This window comes from Carassius gibelio, chromosome A9 (assembly GCF_023724105.1).
Source record: "Carassius gibelio isolate Cgi1373 ecotype wild population from Czech Republic chromosome A9, carGib1.2-hapl.c, whole genome shotgun sequence".
NCBI classification, from domain to species: domain Eukaryota; kingdom Metazoa; phylum Chordata; class Actinopteri; order Cypriniformes; family Cyprinidae; genus Carassius; species Carassius gibelio.
Window position 1 is genome coordinate 19,323,961 of NC_068379.1, and position 17,855 is coordinate 19,341,815.

A 17,855-nucleotide genomic window follows, 5' to 3' on the forward strand; every position below is an offset into this window, starting at 1 on the left:
ACCAATCACAGTCGTTTGGGATTAAAAGAGTAAGGCTTTGGCTTTTATATAAGTTGATTTAGTTTGAAGTTTGGTTGAGTTAAAATGTGTACTCCCTGAGATAATCGAGATATCTGTCTGGAGTTCCGAGTAGTTAACAAGAGTGATTTTTTTTATGCATGCAAGATGAAGATCAACATGACCCGCCTTCTACGCATTACGCAATAAAAAGAAAACGAAAGTGAATGCGCGGTAGAAAACATTGCCTTGAAAACGTAAATCGCCTTAGCTTGAGTGTCATCAAGCAGAGTTCCTCATGGGTGCGGAACTATATCAATCTCAGAATAAAATCATTTGTGTGCTTTGCGAGAAATCAGACGAAGATGAAATCACCGGGCCTCTTTCATCCAAAGAGAACACGTCCGCACATGAGAACTGTTTGGTAAGCGTGTTTTCATATTGCACCCGTACTGTAGTATCATTCATTATTCTTGTGTAATATAAACTTGTAATGTACTGTATCCTCAGTTGTTTGCATCAGGGATCATCTGCAAGACTTCACCCACCTATGACGACCTGTTTGGATTTGCTGTGGAAGATGTAAAAGAAGAGCAGCGGAGAGGAAAAAGACTAGTGAATATAATCGCTAAAGCATACACAACACACATTAACTGCCTCTAAAACGTTATAATTCATTTTAACTGGTTACTTTTTCCCCTTAAAACATTGTATAATACTTTTACATAACAAAATAGTTTTAATGATGAACTACAGTAGATATTAACAAGGTAAATGTGAAACATTAGGGGTATTTAATGTGTTATATTCTTGCAAGTATAAATTCTGTACATGACATATACAGTTGCAATCATTTATTCAACCTCCTTTACCTGCCATTTTTGGCTGGCAAGAACAACATTTTTCTCTTCAGCTTAATAAAAAAAAAGTCTGAGATATTTTTAATCAATTACTTTCTACTTAGTGAAGGACTTTGGGCAACAAAGTTGCGTTTAAATGTGCTATATAAATAAATGAAGTTGAAGTTGATTCTGAAAACATATAGTTGATGGAAATTGGCTCTAAACATTTAAACAATTGGCTCTAAACACAAAATGATTCAATCCCCTAAAGCCAAATTTTGTGCAGAATCTTCTATTCTTTATAACCTCCGATAAGAATGGCCCATTCTTCACTTGAAAAACCTTCAGATCACTGATAATCTTTGTCAAATTCATCAAATATTTTCGATGAGATTTAATTTTAAAAGAATGAACAGTCCACTCAAGAACATTGTTTTACTGATCCCTGCTTCTAAAAAGCTACCCATGCATCAGCGGGACGTCTGGTGCTTTACCACCGATGCATGGGTCCAAACCGTTCTAGTTTGGTCACATCACTCCATAAATCATTCTTCCAGAACTCCACAGCTCTATCCAAATTAATTTTAGTGCATGAAAGTGGGTTTTTTATGTTCTTAGTCAAGCGTGGTATTCGGTAAGATGTCTCAACGTGAAGTTCATGTTTGTCTAGTGTTTTTCTTTTACTCTTCGTTTAAATGTTGTTTCCTTGCATGAGGTCATCTTCCAAGTCTTTGGTAGTAAAGCGAGGGGTTTTCTCATTGGCTTTACTCAAATCTTTTATTTTTCTTGGTGGTATTAGTGCTTTTCTTGTACAACACATTTTAAACTTATGAATAAGCAGTGTCACTAGGGACTTGTCTGTAGTATTTTGAAAATCTTCTTGTAGCCATAGACTTTCTAATGTAATAAAATCATTTCTTCTCTATATCTTTTTTGACTTGGCCATCTTTGCTACTCAACTTTAGCATATGCATGGGCTAAATGTATGTGTGCGTAACAACTCAAGCTAACTCAGCTTTGTTGAAGTTTCCAGAGTTTAATTGTGTTTTACCAAATTCTGTAACATACCATATGGTACAAAAACAGAAGTGTTGCATAAGCTTTGCAGAATTATGACAGCTATATTACAAAAAATCCTTTAACTCAAAAACATTGCATTATATATTGTCATTATCACTTTAATTTGTATTATTTTATCAATTATTGATGAATATTTTGATTGCAATGGTAATTTGTATTGAGGACAGCATTATACTTTAACATGAATACTTTGTAAATTAAATGAATACTTTGACCAAACGGTCATCATATTCTTGTTGTTTTTCTGTGGATGCATAACTGCTGTTTGTCTGTTTATAGATTTGCTACCACTGTAAAAAAAACGGTGCTACAGCGGGATGTGATTTAAAGCGTTGTAAGCGCTCGTACCATTATCCCTGTGCCATAGAGGCCCGTGCCACGACCGATGAAGACCTTAAAAAAGGCAGTTTTAAGTAAGATGGAAGAATATATCAATTTTTTGTTTTAGATGTAGTAAAATATACCTAATTAGTCTTTCCTTTTAGGCTGTTCTGTGAATTGCATGATCCAAAATCCAAAAAAACAAGTAAGTGTTTCAATTTTAAATTCAGAAATTATATGGTAAAACTTTTTTAGTTATTTTATTTTTTTGTATCAGTGATATCAAATTAATGTTGTAAGCAGAAAATGTGAAATGTCAGCGTGAGAATTAGATTAACATTTTTGTTTTACAAGGATCACCAGACGGTCGAAGGCCTGACATGAAAAAGCCTGACAGGGTCAGCACACACACACACACACACACACACACACTTACACTGACTATTACTGTTAATCTTAAAACATCACCACACAATTCTGAAATAAAGACATTGCAATGAGAAATTGTGGATTTGAATTTCTGTCTTTCCTTTTCTTCCCTGAATAGAGAGATTCTAATTCATCTACAGGGTGAGTGTGCAGTGTTTGTGGATTTTCATCAGAACTGGATTAATCACAGAACACAGTGTTGATTATTTCAGATGACCAAGTGTTTGCTCTTTTTCAGGTCATCAGAAAAAAGTGTGTCCAAAAAGATGAAGAGGAATTCACCTATTCTCATAGATTCTGGTAACTGTTCATACAGTGTATTATAGCCTTATAACATTACACAGTACTGCAGTAATACTAAATAACCAAGTGATGTTACAAAAAGAAGAGTGTTTATTCACAGATCTATACATCTGTTTATTTGTCAGCATGAGAATAATAGCTAGTTTTTGGCATTTTGATGACGGATATTGTAATGTAAATGTAAAACATGAATAACATTGGACTGTTATAATTTTTAAATAGATGATGACATTGGAGACACTGTGGTCCCCATGTTTGCTCCAGAAGAGTTATATATAGAGGACAGTAAATCTCCAAATCTGTACAATGTGAGTTTTCATGATATAATCTGTCTTGATGGATCGTATGAATGTCTCATGACACATCATCTTATAAACATTAAATTCAGATAACAATTTCACAATTCTTGTTTAAAGCAAAGACATGGCTCTTTTAAAGCTTTTAGTAATATTGTTGTAATTTTTCTCTTTTTTCTTTCAATAGCAGTTCAAACCTGATCCTGAAATTAAAAGGTATGCTGAACTTCATTCATCTACACAAAGTATCCAGCATTAAACGTGTACTAGGATGGGATTTGATGAAGTATATAGCCATTTGAGATTCTCTGTCTATTCACAGGCCCTATGCAAGGCCCAGTCCATCAACCTCAGGTAGAAATGCACACTGTGTAAAAGTAAAGGGTCATTTTTATTTTTTACTGTAAAGAAACATAGTCACATTATTTTTTTAGGAGGTAATTCTGATTATTCTAGTTGAAACTGAGTCCATCTGTATAGATAAGTGTTAGTTTGAGATGCATTTGTGTTTGTTAGGTTCATCAAAAGGGGGCTTAACGTCTGATCAGAAGGCTTGTGGACCACCAGACAGTTCAAGGGAATTTCAGGTCAGAACACACACACACACACACACACACACTCTGTTCAGCTTTCTTTTTCATAAACACACTTGGTGTTTTCTGAAGTACAGTCATTTTCATCATCGTCAAGAAAATAGACTAAAATTGCTCTGTACTATCATCACTAAATATCACTTCATAGCACATCAATTGAACTTAGTTTAACTTTTAATATCTAATTAATGTAACTTAATTACAAAAATAATAATAAAAATGAATGTGCGGTTTGTATTGGACCTCATCTTAGAGATGAGCGGCTACAGAATTGTATTCAATTGTATAATTTACTTAAGAAACAGGTCATAGCATATAGCATTTAGAAGACAACTAGACAAACTAGAAAAATAGTACTGTTTACAAGTACACCTTATTCTAATTGAGTCTTTTTTGTCTTATTTAACAGAGTGCATATGATTCACTGGTACGGTGAGTAGTCTGTAGAAAACTTTTAATTACAGAATACGCTTTAGTTAGTATTCACAGCCTGAATTGTAATGATCCTGTGTTTGGTTTCTTCTAGATCGGCAGAAGTGGAAACACCCAGAAGGAAAAAAAATAAACGCATTATAGACTCAGGTGTGTATTATATATTAAGTTTCATTTCCATGTTTTTGTCATGAAACAAGTCATTAAAATCAAACCAATTTGAGTAATATGTCTGTCTGTTTTAGATGATGAAAGTCCCAGCAGCACTGAGCGTGTAGTGGCTCCAGCAGTGGCAGCTACAGAGGAGCCTGTGCTTCCAAAACAGCCCCGTGTGAGTCTCATATTACTAAACTGGACCATTTGATATGTGTCCATATGTACCAAAGTTTCATATTGAGCTACACTGAAACTTCTCAGTCCATACTGGAAGAGACAGTGCACCCAAAAAATGGTCATCATTTACTCACCCTTGTGTTGTTCCAGTCTTGTGAGACTGAATTGACTTTCTGAGCAAGACATGGACCCCATTGACTTTTAATATAGACAAACTATTTTTTTTATTTAGTTCTGCAAAAGAAAGTCAGTCATGCAGGTTTAGAAAGACATGAGGATGAGTGAACTAGCCCTTAATGATCTTAAATGAATCTTGTAAACATTTGCCAGTAAAATTGTAGCAATAAAGTGTTTCTCTGTTCACTTTTAATAGCACTCCACTCCTGTGCCTGAAAAAACAAGGTATGTTTATGATTTTTAACAATTTTAAAAAACAATACTAATACAAGAATACCACCGTTTACCATGGTATTTTGGCAAAAACTTACTATAATAAAGTTATGTAAACTTCCCTGACTCTTTCCCTTTTTTGAAGGCCATGTGTAAAACAAAATCCATCAACCACAGGTACAAAGGTGTTCGTTTTTGAAAACAAATGAACAAGGGTTGTTATCATTCCTTACGTTAAAGCAACAATTTCATTCTTTTCAGAAGCTGATGATGACACAGACATTGAAACAGTAAGTCTGTCTGTACACAACACATGTACTTACTCATATTTTCTTGTCACTTGAAAAAAGCAGAGGAACAAATTAACCAGGACTCTTGGGCAAAAATTGCCACCAAAAGTGACAAAAATGTAATATTTTTAATATCTTCCCCCATAATGAGTTTTAAATAAAACGCTCAGGACAGCAACTTAAAAAATTAAAAAACTACTGTACATCCAAAAGCATTTAAATATAGTACAATCATCACCATCCAGTACATTACACTTCCATTCAAAAGATTTGTCATATTTGTGAAGTCTCTTATTTTCACCAAGACAGTATATTAGTAATATTGTGAAATATTCTTACAATATTATAATTAAAATAATGTTTGCTATAATATATATATATTTTTTTTAAATCTAAAGTCTTCCTGTGATGGCAAAGCTGAATTTTCAGCATCATTCTCAGTGTCACATGATCCTTCAGAAATCATTCTGATAAGCTGATTTGTGCTCAAGAAATATTTTGTGAAAACGATACCTTTTTTTTAATGATTCTTTGTTGAATAGGAAGTTCAAAATAAGAGTATTTATTTGAAATAGAAATCTTTTTTTAACTCTATTAATATATTTTGATAAATCTGAAGCATCCTTGCTGAATAAAAGGATTACTTTTTTTTAAACCAAAAAAAGTTTGAACGGTGTACTATACTCACTTATTTATTATACTCACTTATATATAAGTTCTATTTATAAGTGTCATTACTCTCTCTTTCTCAGGAAGATTCTCAGAGTTTGTTACAATCAGAAATGTACCACATCACCGTTCCATGTAGGGTTATTATGGACCCTGGAACCTCAGCAGAATCAGGTGCGTACTTCATTTCTCTTTTGTCTTGCTGTCTTGTTTTTGTCTTTCCCCACAAGGAGGTGAGGTCCTTGCTTTGCAAATATTTATCTATATCTACTATAATTATTTGGTTATAACGTATTTTGTCATCAGTCATAGTATATCAAGCCTGTGCATATAGCACTACATCTTGAGATTTTGGTCAAGTGGCAGAAAAGAAATGGCCACAGCCACATAGCAACAATAACTTTATAACCTGTAAGTTAAAAAAATATATAATGCAATGCACTGACTCCCTCAGATGCTGCCAAAGACGGACAAGACATTCGCTGGTTAGAAACCTGGTAATTCCACTTGAATTTGGTCAAATGTTAACAAAACAATGACGCATGCAAGTGTCTGACCAGATACACAGCCGGAATATCAGCTTTATGTTCAATTCTGCAAAAAATACAAGGTTTCTTCCCATTTCCTGAGAAGTAGCAGATATGAGCAAGGCTACAAGGTTCTACTTCATAACATATTTACCAAGCAGAATAATACAACATCATGTTACACATTGACTCACTATTAGCTAGGACTTTTAGCTAGCCTATTATAGTCTTTCGAAGGACAAAAACATGAACTTTTAAACTATTTATTTATTGGATTTATTTACCCTATTTTGGTGCCCTATTTATTTACCCTGTTGTTCCCGGTCACACACTTGGCACAGCCCTTGTGATGGCTCTGGACAGAGATTTATTTAAACCCACTTTCTCTCTCTGTTTCAGAGTACAGTCTAGAACCTTCTTCACCTGCTGGTGCAGCCCCGGCAGCTGTGTGCACCTCACCGGAGTCTGTCGCTGCCCCTGAACTAGAGGAAACACCATCCACAAGCAGAACTTCTCCACCGACCAGAGCTCAAACCACTGACCCAGTCTCACCAGGTACCACTGACCCAGTCTCACCAGGTACCACTGACCCTACGCCTTACCAGGGCCATGCCAGTGATGGTCCCGCAGGTCAGCCCGGGTCACTCCCGCATTGATGTTCCAGTAGTGTCATCATCCGCAGTACAAACACTACCACTCTTAGTACAAGCATCTCACTTCAAATCTGAGCAGCTACCAGAACCCTTCTCTCTCCTCATCACCAGGTCGTCCCGCTGCAGCAGATGCTTCTGATGTGGGTACAACAGTGAAATCCAAGTCCAGTGCTGCCATATTCTGGACCAGATGTAATGAGGCTGGGTGGACTAAAGAAGTCTTCTCAGAGCTTGTGTCTCAGCTGAGCAGTCTGGGAGAAAGAGTGCAGTCACAGGAAGCTAGCCACCAAGGTGAGAACAGCCTTGATTTAGACCAGTTTTGTGGAAGATTCCAGGTTCAATACAAGTTTAAGGTGAAGTATGCGATTTCTGCGCTACTAGTTTTACCTTGTGGAGTTAGAAAAATAAGCCATATTTTCAAACAACCTTTCTAAAGGCCTCTTACACCTTTGCAGCCTTTACCCTGTTGTCTGTCTCTGTGTATTTTGGCAAGTCTTCGAATTATGGCTTGCTGGTGAAGAACCAAATCTGAATTTCTTTAAATATGTAATGTGTGAGCGATGGTCCCACACACTGGCTATAAAGCCTGTCTCTCTCTGTCTGCTAAAGTAGCCACCGTCTAATCTCTTGCTATAGGTTGAACTGGAAAGACATTGAGGGATTTGAGTGGACCACGCTAAATGTTTTTTGGTGTCTGGTAGGCTCAGTGATTACACTTTTTGGGGAGGTAAACCCATGAATGCAAAACTTACAAATCAGTCAGTGAATGATAATATAGGTTTCGAAAAGTTATTTTAACCAAAACATCTTATAAACTTCACCTTTATGCTAAATCATCAACGTTTGTGGCATAATCTTGCTATCAAAAACAATAATTTTTGGCTTTTTTCAATCCATGGAAGTTAAAATACTGTTTCTTTAGTATAGCAACAGGACATAATATGAGTGTTTACATGATTTTAATGTGTGGAATAAAGTGTAAAGTGTAACTTTTTTCTGTTTTTATATACAATTTTACAACTTTGTTTTTGCCAAGTAATGCTTAAAAGCTGAAAACAACCAAACAATAGATAAGAACAACTTTACAGCTCAAATAATACACATTTTAACAGAATAATTAATGTAAATGAATGTAATATGATTAATGTAATTTGCATTAAGAGAAACACACATTTTTGCTTCTAAATTCTCCTAAAATCTGCCCCATTAACTTCCAATACAGGTTTCTCACCCTAAACAATATTTTTAGTAAAAAGAGGAACTGGTCTAAATTTTAATTGTATACATTTTTTATTATTTTTTTTTTGTGTGTGTGTGTTGATCACTGATCTCTTATCATTATGCTGTTATATTGTCACAAACACTATCAACTGAGCTTAACTTGCATTGAACCTGAAATATCCCTGTGATGTTCTATAACCCACAATAAAATGCTGTATTTGTTTATACAACTGAAAGACTATGAAATATTCCACAGACTATGATGCTGCTCTCAAAGTATTGATGGCGTCTGGACAGCTGCCTTGCCTTTTTACTCGGCTGGAACAAGGTACAGCATTTCATTTGTAGCCACCTAAATCTAAAGTATTACATGATTTTAACCCTTTAACAGTGAGTTTTGAATTTGTATACTTATCATTTGAATTGATAAACAAGTAGATATCTTTGTGCCTTGTAATGAATCACATATTATAAAGGAGAATTATTATGGAGACTTAAATGGCACTGTTTCATGAAAACAACTTTTTTCTTTGTTGTTTCCAGACCTGGAGAAACAGGAAAGGGATCTGCAGAGGAAAAAAGCAGCACTGAGGGATGCCAAAGCTGTACTCGATGTTTAATAGAACAATCTAATAGAGTTTAGATGTTTTATAATTTTTTTATGTTTTCTTTTTTTAAGTTGAGAACATTTCTGCAGTTTGCAAACACGTAAGATTTTACATCAGTGACCAAAATCTCATGAAATATATCTACACGTCATTTTTATATGATTATTCTTTTTCATTATGTAAAAAACAAGTTAAGAAACATTCTTTACAGAATGTCGTTCTTTATATCTTGCATTGTATTTTAAAACATATCTTTTAACTACTTTTGAAGAGGAGCTGAGAGTGTGCAATATGTGCCTGTTGTACACAGAAATGCTGTGTTTATTTTGTCTGTTGACTGGGGAAGAGAGACTCATATGTCATCTGCAAACAGTTCAGAGCAGGAAACTGGACAGCCAATCAGCACACAGCAACAGATTGACAAAGGTCAGGTTAACCACAAAGTGCCTGAAGGGCCAGTCAAACATTTTATTTGTGTGCCTTCATAATAGAAAAAACACTCCGTTCCCGATGTGGACACTAGGTGGCAGCAGGCACATATTAACAGCTTCAAGAGGGTCACCAACCAAAACATTTCCGTCATTTTTCAATATATATATATATATCACAGCTGTTTCTTTCAGAACCAGAAGTTTTCATTGTCCTTTCAACTGTACTTTTCGCAGTGTAGTCCAAACCCTGTCTAAACAGTTTTCAGTCAATTATTTTTGATAAATATTTTAAGCCAAAAAACATTCCAATGCTTTAATAAAACCCACACAAGTAGATCAGGTAATATAAACATGAAAATATATTAGTTTTATGACTTTTTAAAAGGATTTTAACTATTATTTCTAATATATAATAAATATAATGTTACTTATTCATTCAAAATTACTATAAAAGAGTCCCTTTACCTTTTATTCATTTTATTTACATTTTTGGAACCACTAAAGCAGACAATAGTAGGATGTAAGATCTTAGAAGGAGCCTTTTTCAAAATGTGCGCTGAACCCCTTCCTGTCTGTCATTACTAATGTCTAGACCTGCTGAGAAATCAAGACAATAGGAACAATAAGAGTCTGCATTGGGGGGTTTACACAGAGTTACTCACCCATCCCTGTTAGTTAGGCTTTATATTACTGACTGATGCCGAATGGTTCTGTGGCATATGACTGGAACATTTACAGATTTATTATTTACTAAATCGAATTAAGATGAATCCGTCTATCCTTAGAATTTTAACTGATTCTTACACTTTATTTTTGTACGTTGTCAATATTTATTCGGCCATAAGTCATCATTGCACTTGAACACATAGAATACTTGTGTTTATTAAATACAGCACTTGTGGAATGTACCATAAGACAGTGTACAATGAAAATTCAAGCTTTTGGGGTGGAGAGGGATAAAAAACAGATTTGAGAAGTCTTACAGGACAACTTTTTCAGAGCACCTTTCCTGAAAAGCACATTGTCTTTAAGTAGCTGCATGGCCATGCTGTTAAAAATGAGTCTTAAGAATTGGTGGTAAATTTTGTTGTGGGAATAAAATGTATGTACTGTGGGTACAGAAAATAATCACAATCTGATGTGGTGTTTTTGACATATTGGTGTTATCTCTTTAACTTGGATGTTATAAGTTGCACGGAGTAAATACAGCTGGATAAAACAAAAGTTATGTAAGTTATTAGAGCAGCAAAAAAGTATCATGTTAAATAGATTCATACATGTCTGAAATTTTTTAGTGGTTATTTGACTGAAATCTGTTCCCAAAAGTCACTTATTTAATATTATGTGCAATAGAGATCACAGAGTTAAGATGTTAAAATACAGTAAACTGCTATTTACTGTTAGCAATTTATCAATATGGCTAGTTCAAATGAGAGTAGCAGACAAAAGAGAGGTTTGGTTTGATTTTCAATCACATGTGACTAGTGCAAATACAGTTGTTTCATTCAACAACAAAAAAAATCCAATATTTGTGTAGATAAACAATAAATCAACTGTAATTTCTACGTAAATCAAATATACACACAGAGCTGATCAGCTGCTGATCATTGTACATTACATTAACATTAAATAAAAGGATACGCTCAGTTCATCAATATCACCCACTACAGAAAATAGATATCAGTAAGTGTCTTCAGTGCTTACGTAAAGTGTTTTCTGGGTTGAAGATTCTCTCAAACTCAAACACACACACACACACACACACACACACAGAGAGAGAGAGAGAGAGAGACACACAAATAAAGCCTGGATTTTCTTCCAAATGAACAAGAGCAGCAGTAGTAACAGCAAAGGCAGAAGCAACATTCAAAGAAATCAAACCACGTGCTGCCACACACACAGTTCAGCTCGAGACTTTGTGTGTGTGTCTGCACACACAGCTGACAATTCAAAAGATCTGCTGCTCAAACAGAATCTTCTCAAAGCCTTCAGGTGGAGTATGGTAGAAATCACTAAACTGGCAGTCTATGATGGCACTGTCATCCACTGAGAGGAGAGAATACAAACATCAATGAATGGCATAAACTTTGTCGTTTCATGACACTTTGTCTCTGCAATGTATAGGTAATATATCATGAAAAATCTATTTTTTTCAGTACTTTTTTTTTTTTTAATGTATTGAAACATTGCTTTATTGTATGTTTCCTTCAGCATAAGAACAGTCTGCACATTCTTAAATGTTTTTTTTAACCTTTTTTTAAACATAAAGGGACAGTCCACCCAAAAATGATAAAAACTGTCATCATTTGCTCGCCCTCATGCTGTTACAAGCCTTCATTTCTCCTGCAGAACAGTAGAAAAAAAATTATATATAATATTACAGAAGTACTCACCATAAACTATGGGGAACACAGTCCCTCGAATACCTGAGGCTGGGCAGTGCATGCTCTTTCCATTTAAGTACAAGTTCAGTTCCACGTGATCATAGGTCACCCCCTTAAAACAGAGACACACTTTTATGAACAGAAGCGATATGCCTTGTCTTATACAGTATTCTGCCTGTATTCTACAATTTAGCTATTGATGGCTCACAATCCAAAAGTAAAAACGTACCACTATATCCCCCTCCTGAGGAAGGCTGTTGGCAGGTAATCGATTCTTCTCCTCATTATTGTGGTATATGGATCCATCGTTTCTAAGCACCAAACTGTTAGTGTCTTGGCCCAGTGGCACCTGGTTCAAATTCACCTTCTGAGTGGCCACACCGATCCCCCAAACACCTGCACCACAAACACAGTCAGCAGCACACCTTCATGAGACAGCTGTACTCATCCCATCTGAAGACCACTCCAGAGATTCAGGAGGTAAATAAAATGTGATTGCAGTAAAAATGTCACAAAGTAAAAACGTTTCTATAAGGTCCCAATAAGTGACTTTACATCCATTTGTTTTATTCTAAGAGTCCCAAATGATAGGTAATTTTTTTAAATATAATATATCCCGGAGGTACTCACCCGTGGACTGGATCTTGAACTCAAAATAGCTCTTGTTCTGGTGTAGAGGGGCGTTAGCGAGACAGGCTCCAGTTCCACAGATCCGCCTCCCACTTTTCACTATGACCACATCCGTCCCTGGGAAAAAAGGCCAAGCAAACTCTCATGACCATCCTGCCACAGCACTCAAATACAGGTATGCATTTCATAATGTTTTCAGAGATAACTGCAGAAAAACAAGGCTGGAATGAAACACACTTTCTGGATTCACTCGATTATAAAAGAGATTAACCAGACGTTGGATCTGACAGTTCTGTACTAGCAACTAGCACGTGATCCAGAATAGAGAAAACTACTTTAGCTTATGAATTAGACACTGTTAGGAACGAATGCACATTGTTTATTTAAAAACAGGGATGTTCACATATTTTTTGGTCGGTGTGTGTTCTAGCCATTGTTTTTTTAAGATAAAGCATCATCTGCTGTCTTGACACATCTCATCGTTTTAAAATTTAAATGGGTGACTTCTAGTGACCCCGCTGAGTAGTGGAAGTGACTCTTACCCATGTGATGCGTGTCTAGCTGTACGGTGGGCATCTCTTTGAGGGGAGCATGACCCGGTCCGCCATCCCCGCAGCAGCCCAAACAACACGTAAACACTGCAGCCATTCTAGCGCAGATACCGCCGGAAGTGCAGTTACACACGTCAAACTGAAGAGCGCACAACGCTTCCAGGATACAATGAATCCCCGAGGAAAAAAAAATCAGTGTTGCCTGGTGCTGTTTTGAGACACACACAGAGTTCCGCCTCAAGGGGGCGCTCGCCGGCTCGGGAAATCCAATCCTGATTTTGGCTGCATTCAGAACTGTTTCTTACTGAAGAGCTTTTTAAATAATTTCGTATCTGAGATTCTTACTTGAATTTCGAATGGAAATCCGCCTGCAATCTCTATAAAAATAGATTTTTTACAAATCCATTAATCACAAACGACTGCAAATAGCCCGGCGGTCTGGATATATATTTACATCCGTATCATCACTCTGAGAAACTTTAATTGCCATTGAGTAGAAAATATAAAGTGACGAGGGAAAGTGGAGGAATTTTCTTTTATTTTGGTCGCTTTTAAGTGACTCGTTTCACCCCACCCATACATCAGTTGGACTGGGATAAAGTTTCATGTTTTTAAATGCATGTGTTCACTTTGTAAATTTTGTTTTGTGTTATCGAATTATCATACAATTAATAAAAACAAACTATCATAAAATGCGCGTGTCCGGTTCGTAGGCCCTCTCGTGGTCAATTACGTCACTACAGGCGCTTTCATCCCTGACTCGACCAATGAGCGCGGCGCCTCGGAAGCCCTTCTCTTCCTGATGGCATGGAAACAGGGGAAGAAAAATCGAGGTCAAAATATTTTGACACGTGACTCGGTAGCGATTGGTTATCGATGCGTCAAGACCCTGACACATGGCACGGGCACATGCGACCGAAGTGGCGTGATGAAGGATCATCTTTATGGCAGAGAACAACGACCTGCTGTTTGGTTCTCCGTCTGTAACCCATGACTAGTTGTAAACGAAAATCACGTCGTTATTGTAGCTCACCGAATTCACGAATTAGGCGTTTATGTGGGTAAATGATGGGTAACGCCACTATTGACGTAATCTGCAGAAAAACGCTGATCTAGGGGAGAGCAACAAATCCATACAAGAATGAAGGGACCCTCTGCATTTATTTCTCACCGCACAAAACGTGTATTCAACTGCTTGAGTCTGCAAATACACTTCGCTACGCGGATATTACGCTGAATGTGGCGTTAAAATGTTTGTCTTTAGATGCACTATTCATTTGCTGTTATTGCGCATTATTTTTTAACTGCCTGACAATACTGACATGACATGAACTAGTTAAAATGTCCCAATTGGAAAGGGCGAAGTCTGCACAGCAACAAGAATCACGATTGCGTTGCGCACTGACTGAGCATCTAGTGCGCTTCTGGTCCAATTGCTGATGCTTTCCGCCTGCAAAATCTGCCACAACCGTAGTAATACCTTGACAACCGGACCCGGGCGAACCGAGAAACATTTTTGACAACTCGACGACGGGGAATCCTTTTTCTAAATCAATACCTTGAAGTTTATTGGACAGGTCATCGGATATTCCTGAACGAAAGTTCTCACGCGGCAATTAAAAATGAAGTACTGGTGCACTCAGGAGTCTTCGTCATCAGGCAATCTGACCTAATATGTTTGGTTAACCTGTCTCTTCCACAGAATCGCTTGATATGCATTGAAAAAAACATTGTCTGCTTGATGCAGATGTAAAAAAAAAAAAAAAAAGGCCAAAGAGGCTAAGCTTTACATGGATGCAGTTTCTCATTCTCATGCAATTTGGTTCTATAATTTATTCACTGTAGACTAGAAGCGCATTTTCGTAAAACCAAACAAATAGGCTAACGCTATTACGCGCAATGTAGATTATGTATAAAATGGCACTAGACAGCACTGAGTGCTCTGGACTTCACAATCGGTGCGAGATGCACGAGAAAGACGCTTGCCAAGATGATGAAAGTTGTATTAATGTGTCATGCCCCCAACAAGCTTTTAAATTGATGTATTTTTCCACTTTAGGATACAATGGAGCTCTTGGAGGAGGATCTCACATGCCCAATATGCTGCTGTCTTTTCGAGGACCCGAGAGTTCTGCCGTGCTCTCACAGCTTCTGCAAGAAGTGTCTCGAGGGCATCCTGGACGGTAACCGGGGCCCTGCATGGAGACCACCGTTCAAATGTCCGACCTGTCGAAAGGAGACCGTGCACAACGGTATCGCGAGCTTGCAAGTCAATTACTCCCTACGTGGCATCGTGGAGAAGTACAACAGGATTCGAGTGATGCCGAGGATGTCGCTCTGCCGAGTTCACAGCGGACAGCCGCTCAACATCTTCTGCGCCACGGATCTGAAGCTCATCTGTGGTTTTTGCGCCACGACAGGTGATCATAAAGGACACAAGTTTTGCGCGCTGGAGGAGGCGTATGAACGCGAGAAGCTCGCGTTTGAGGAGTTGTTTCGTGTCGTGGAGGGCTGGAGGGGTGAGGAGGTGCATTCGTGCCTGGAATCGTTAGAGGGAGCGAAGAGGAAAGCGCTGGAGAGGGTCTCGCGGGACGCGGATCGAGTCTCGGAGTACTTTGAAAAACTTTTGCGCACGCTGGAGCACAAACGGAGCGAGATCCTCTCGGACTTGGAGACCCTGAAGCTCGCGGTCATGCAGACCTTTGACCCCGAGATCAACCAGCTCCGTTCTGCGCTCGAGGAGCAGCGGCGCGCGCTCAGCATCGCCGAATCCTTCCGGTCGCTCTCCGACCCACTCACTTTCCTCCAGCAGATGCAGGACTTAAGAGATAAGCTTCGCGTCATTCAGGGAACACCGCTGCCGTCGCGGACAGACGTGGATGTGGGTTTGCTTGGCCTGCAGAGCTTCGATGTGAAGGAATGGGACCGTGTGCGTATAGGAGAGGTGGACAAGCTGTGTGCCCCCTACGAGAGCAGCACCTACCTGGCTTCGCTGCCCCCTGCTGTCGCTCCGCGCTTCTCCCGTGTGCTGTGGAGAGTTGTTCTGGTTGTCTGTGCGTGCCTCCCCGCGCTGAACTTTCTCCCGTCGGACTGTCTCGCTCTGAGCTTCCAGGATAAGATGCTCGCACTCAGTGGCTTGTCTCTGCCGGGTCCTGGAGACATTGTGCGCTGGTTTGTGTTCTGCTGGAAAGAAGCGGAAGCGATCTGCACGTTATTAACCGAGCTGTGTCAGAACTGTATCTTGGACCTGATAAACACAACATCAGATTTCATCAGCTGATTTTATAACTTCATTCATTAGGTACTTTTTTAATGTGTGCCAATCTAATAACTCCAGCATTTGGGAAATTTTATTTGTGTCTCTGTTTTTGAATGTGTAACAAGAATGGTTGGTTTAAACAGTCAGCATTTGTGTGCTATTAAATTGCACGGATTGTGTCTGTTGGTTTTAAATGGAGAAAAAAAAGTGTGGATGAATCGTGGTTTACTAATGGGATAACATTTCCCAATCTTAAACTTAATAAAATGCCTTGTTGACTGAAGTTATAGAGCCGCAGTTAATCTCCCAAAGTTGCTCTTGAATACAAGTTTTAACTTTTTAATACATTATGCTAACTGCTGTTTTGGAAGCACTAATGTTGGCAATTTACAAAAAGGGGAAATTTATTCCGATTGTGCATTGATATCGTTTATCTTCTCTGTGCAAGTTATCAGGAGACTCAAGGTTAAACGTTACGCAACTGAATGTCAGTGTCGCACCAGGACAGTAAATGTAGTTATTCAGTTATTTATTTATTTCAGCATCACTCAGAATTAACTGGCACACTGCTATTTGTTTGCTGTTGTTGCATACATGTCATTGCGATAATATAGCTTAAATGTTGCGATTACGTTTGTCATCAAGAGAAAGTTCTGAAATGATTTGTGCCGAAGGAAGAAAAAAAAATATCTGAGCATCATTGGCCAATGGTTTCGTGTTTTAAGGGCGAATGGTTTCGTGTTTTATGGGGGAATTTTATATATATATATATATATATATATATATATATATATATATATATATATATATATATATATATACATATATACACACATACATATATACATACACACACACACACACACACACAATTTCATATTTTTATTAAAACAAATAAGAGCTCGTCTTTGTAACGTTTACAGTTTCACCCGAGAGACATGAGATGTGCACTGTTAAACACAAAGTCAGGACTCTTTAGAGAAAAAGGGAAGGTATCCTCTGTTTAAACAGGAGTCCTAAGAGATTCTCGGACGACTCGACGTCACCACCGGAGCCCTGCGCACGTCACCGAACATATATTTAGCCGACTGTTGCCAGGCGAACTGAGGGATGAAAAGTGAAATTACCTACTTTAACCTACTTTACAAAATAAAAACTTACATAAATTTCATAACCTTAATTGAATAACAAATGTATTAATTCATATACATTTATTTTCTGAAGCCTACAGAACACATTGCTGACAAATAGGAAGCTCATTCTGAAATGGTGCCATGTTTTATGTAATTCCAATTCTTCGATTTTTTTTTGTTTCTTTTTAAACAAATGTAACGTTGTGTGTTTAAATAACGACACTATATCTTCACTTTATCACATATCTATGTTACACCAGTATGCCTTAGGCAGTCACGTCAGCACACGTTTAAACGTGTCTTTTTCTTTGCGTTTAATGTTTCTAATGACTAATGATGGAATTGCTTTAGTAATTGGTTTTGTCAATAGCCTACTCGTGTCTCTTGAATGAAGTGACTACACCGAAAAGTAGCACGTTGCATTGCCATTTTCTCCTGTTTTATTTTTTATTTTTTTAAGTTGATTGATGCACCATTAGTTCG

General features: G+C 37.6%; 3 protein-coding genes across 4 annotated transcripts; 2 read left to right on the top strand and 1 right to left on the bottom strand.

The window, feature by feature from the left end:
* The first annotated feature begins 183 nt into the window (after positions 1–183).
* Positions 184–10,543, top strand: LOC128019865 (uncharacterized). 2 transcript variants are annotated; one of them, XM_052606173.1, is made up of 22 exons: positions 184–421; positions 508–612; positions 2,199–2,332; positions 2,405–2,445; positions 2,595–2,638; positions 2,788–2,810; positions 2,908–2,969; positions 3,195–3,280; positions 3,459–3,484; positions 3,591–3,622; positions 3,785–3,855; positions 4,271–4,293; positions 4,388–4,443; positions 4,539–4,624; positions 5,000–5,028; positions 5,162–5,193; positions 5,278–5,306; positions 6,059–6,149; positions 6,902–7,057; positions 7,267–7,446; positions 8,633–8,704; positions 8,920–10,543. In XM_052606173.1, the coding sequence occupies exons 1-22, from the start codon at positions 296–298 to the stop codon at positions 8,994–8,996; spliced, it is 1,581 nt and encodes a 526-aa protein (XP_052462133.1). In that variant the 5' UTR covers positions 184–295; the 3' UTR covers positions 8,997–10,543. The 2 variants fall into 2 exon arrangements, with proteins under 2 accessions (XP_052462133.1, XP_052462132.1); XM_052606172.1 differs by having other exon boundaries at positions 185–421; positions 3,456–3,484.
* Positions 10,544–10,865: 322 nt separating this feature from the next.
* LOC128019867 (SPRY domain-containing protein 7-like) lies at positions 10,866–13,743 on the bottom strand. Its single transcript, XM_052606175.1, has 5 exons — positions 12,972–13,743; positions 12,430–12,546; positions 12,029–12,195; positions 11,809–11,911; positions 10,866–11,461 (listed from the first exon to the last, which is right to left on the bottom strand). The coding sequence occupies exons 1-5, from the start codon at positions 13,075–13,077 to the stop codon at positions 11,364–11,366; spliced, it is 591 nt and encodes a 196-aa protein (XP_052462135.1). The 5' UTR covers positions 13,078–13,743; the 3' UTR covers positions 10,866–11,363.
* Positions 13,744–15,045: 1,302 nt separating this feature from the next.
* Positions 15,046–16,522, top strand: LOC128019866 (tripartite motif-containing 13). Its single transcript, XM_052606174.1, has one exon. It carries the CDS (start codon positions 15,046–15,048, stop codon positions 16,258–16,260), a length of 1,215 nt encoding a protein of 404 aa, XP_052462134.1. The 3' UTR covers positions 16,261–16,522.
* The last annotated feature ends 1,333 nt before the right edge of the window (positions 16,523–17,855 follow it).

What these genes read in the sequence shown, in the direction of transcription:
- LOC128019867 (XM_052606175.1), bottom strand. Translation starts at nt 13,077, where the DNA reads ATGGCTGCAGTGTTTACGTGTTGTTTGGGCTGCTGCGGGGATGGCGGA. An exon ending in GCTAGACACGCATCACATGG is followed by an intron (nt 12,547 to 12,971) that starts GTAAGAGTCACT and finishes CTTTTTTCCCAG; the next exon opens with GGACGGATGTGGTCATAGTG. An exon ending in TGTGTTCCCCATAGTTTATG is followed by an intron (nt 11,462 to 11,808) that starts GTGAGTACTTCT and finishes CTCTCCTCTCAG; the next exon opens with TGGATGACAGTGCCATCATA.
- LOC128019866 (XM_052606174.1), top strand. Translation starts at nt 15,046, where the DNA reads ATGGAGCTCTTGGAGGAGGATCTCACATGCCCAATATGCTGCTGTCTT.
- LOC128019865 (XM_052606172.1), top strand. Translation starts at nt 296, where the DNA reads ATGGGTGCGGAACTATATCAATCTCAGAATAAAATCATTTGTGTGCTT. An exon ending in AATCTCCAAATCTGTACAAT is followed by an intron (nt 3,281 to 3,455) that starts GTGAGTTTTCAT and finishes TTCTTTCAATAG; the next exon opens with CAGTTCAAACCTGATCCTGA. An exon ending in TAAACGCATTATAGACTCAG is followed by an intron (nt 4,444 to 4,538) that starts GTGTGTATTATA and finishes TGTCTGTTTTAG; the next exon opens with ATGATGAAAGTCCCAGCAGC.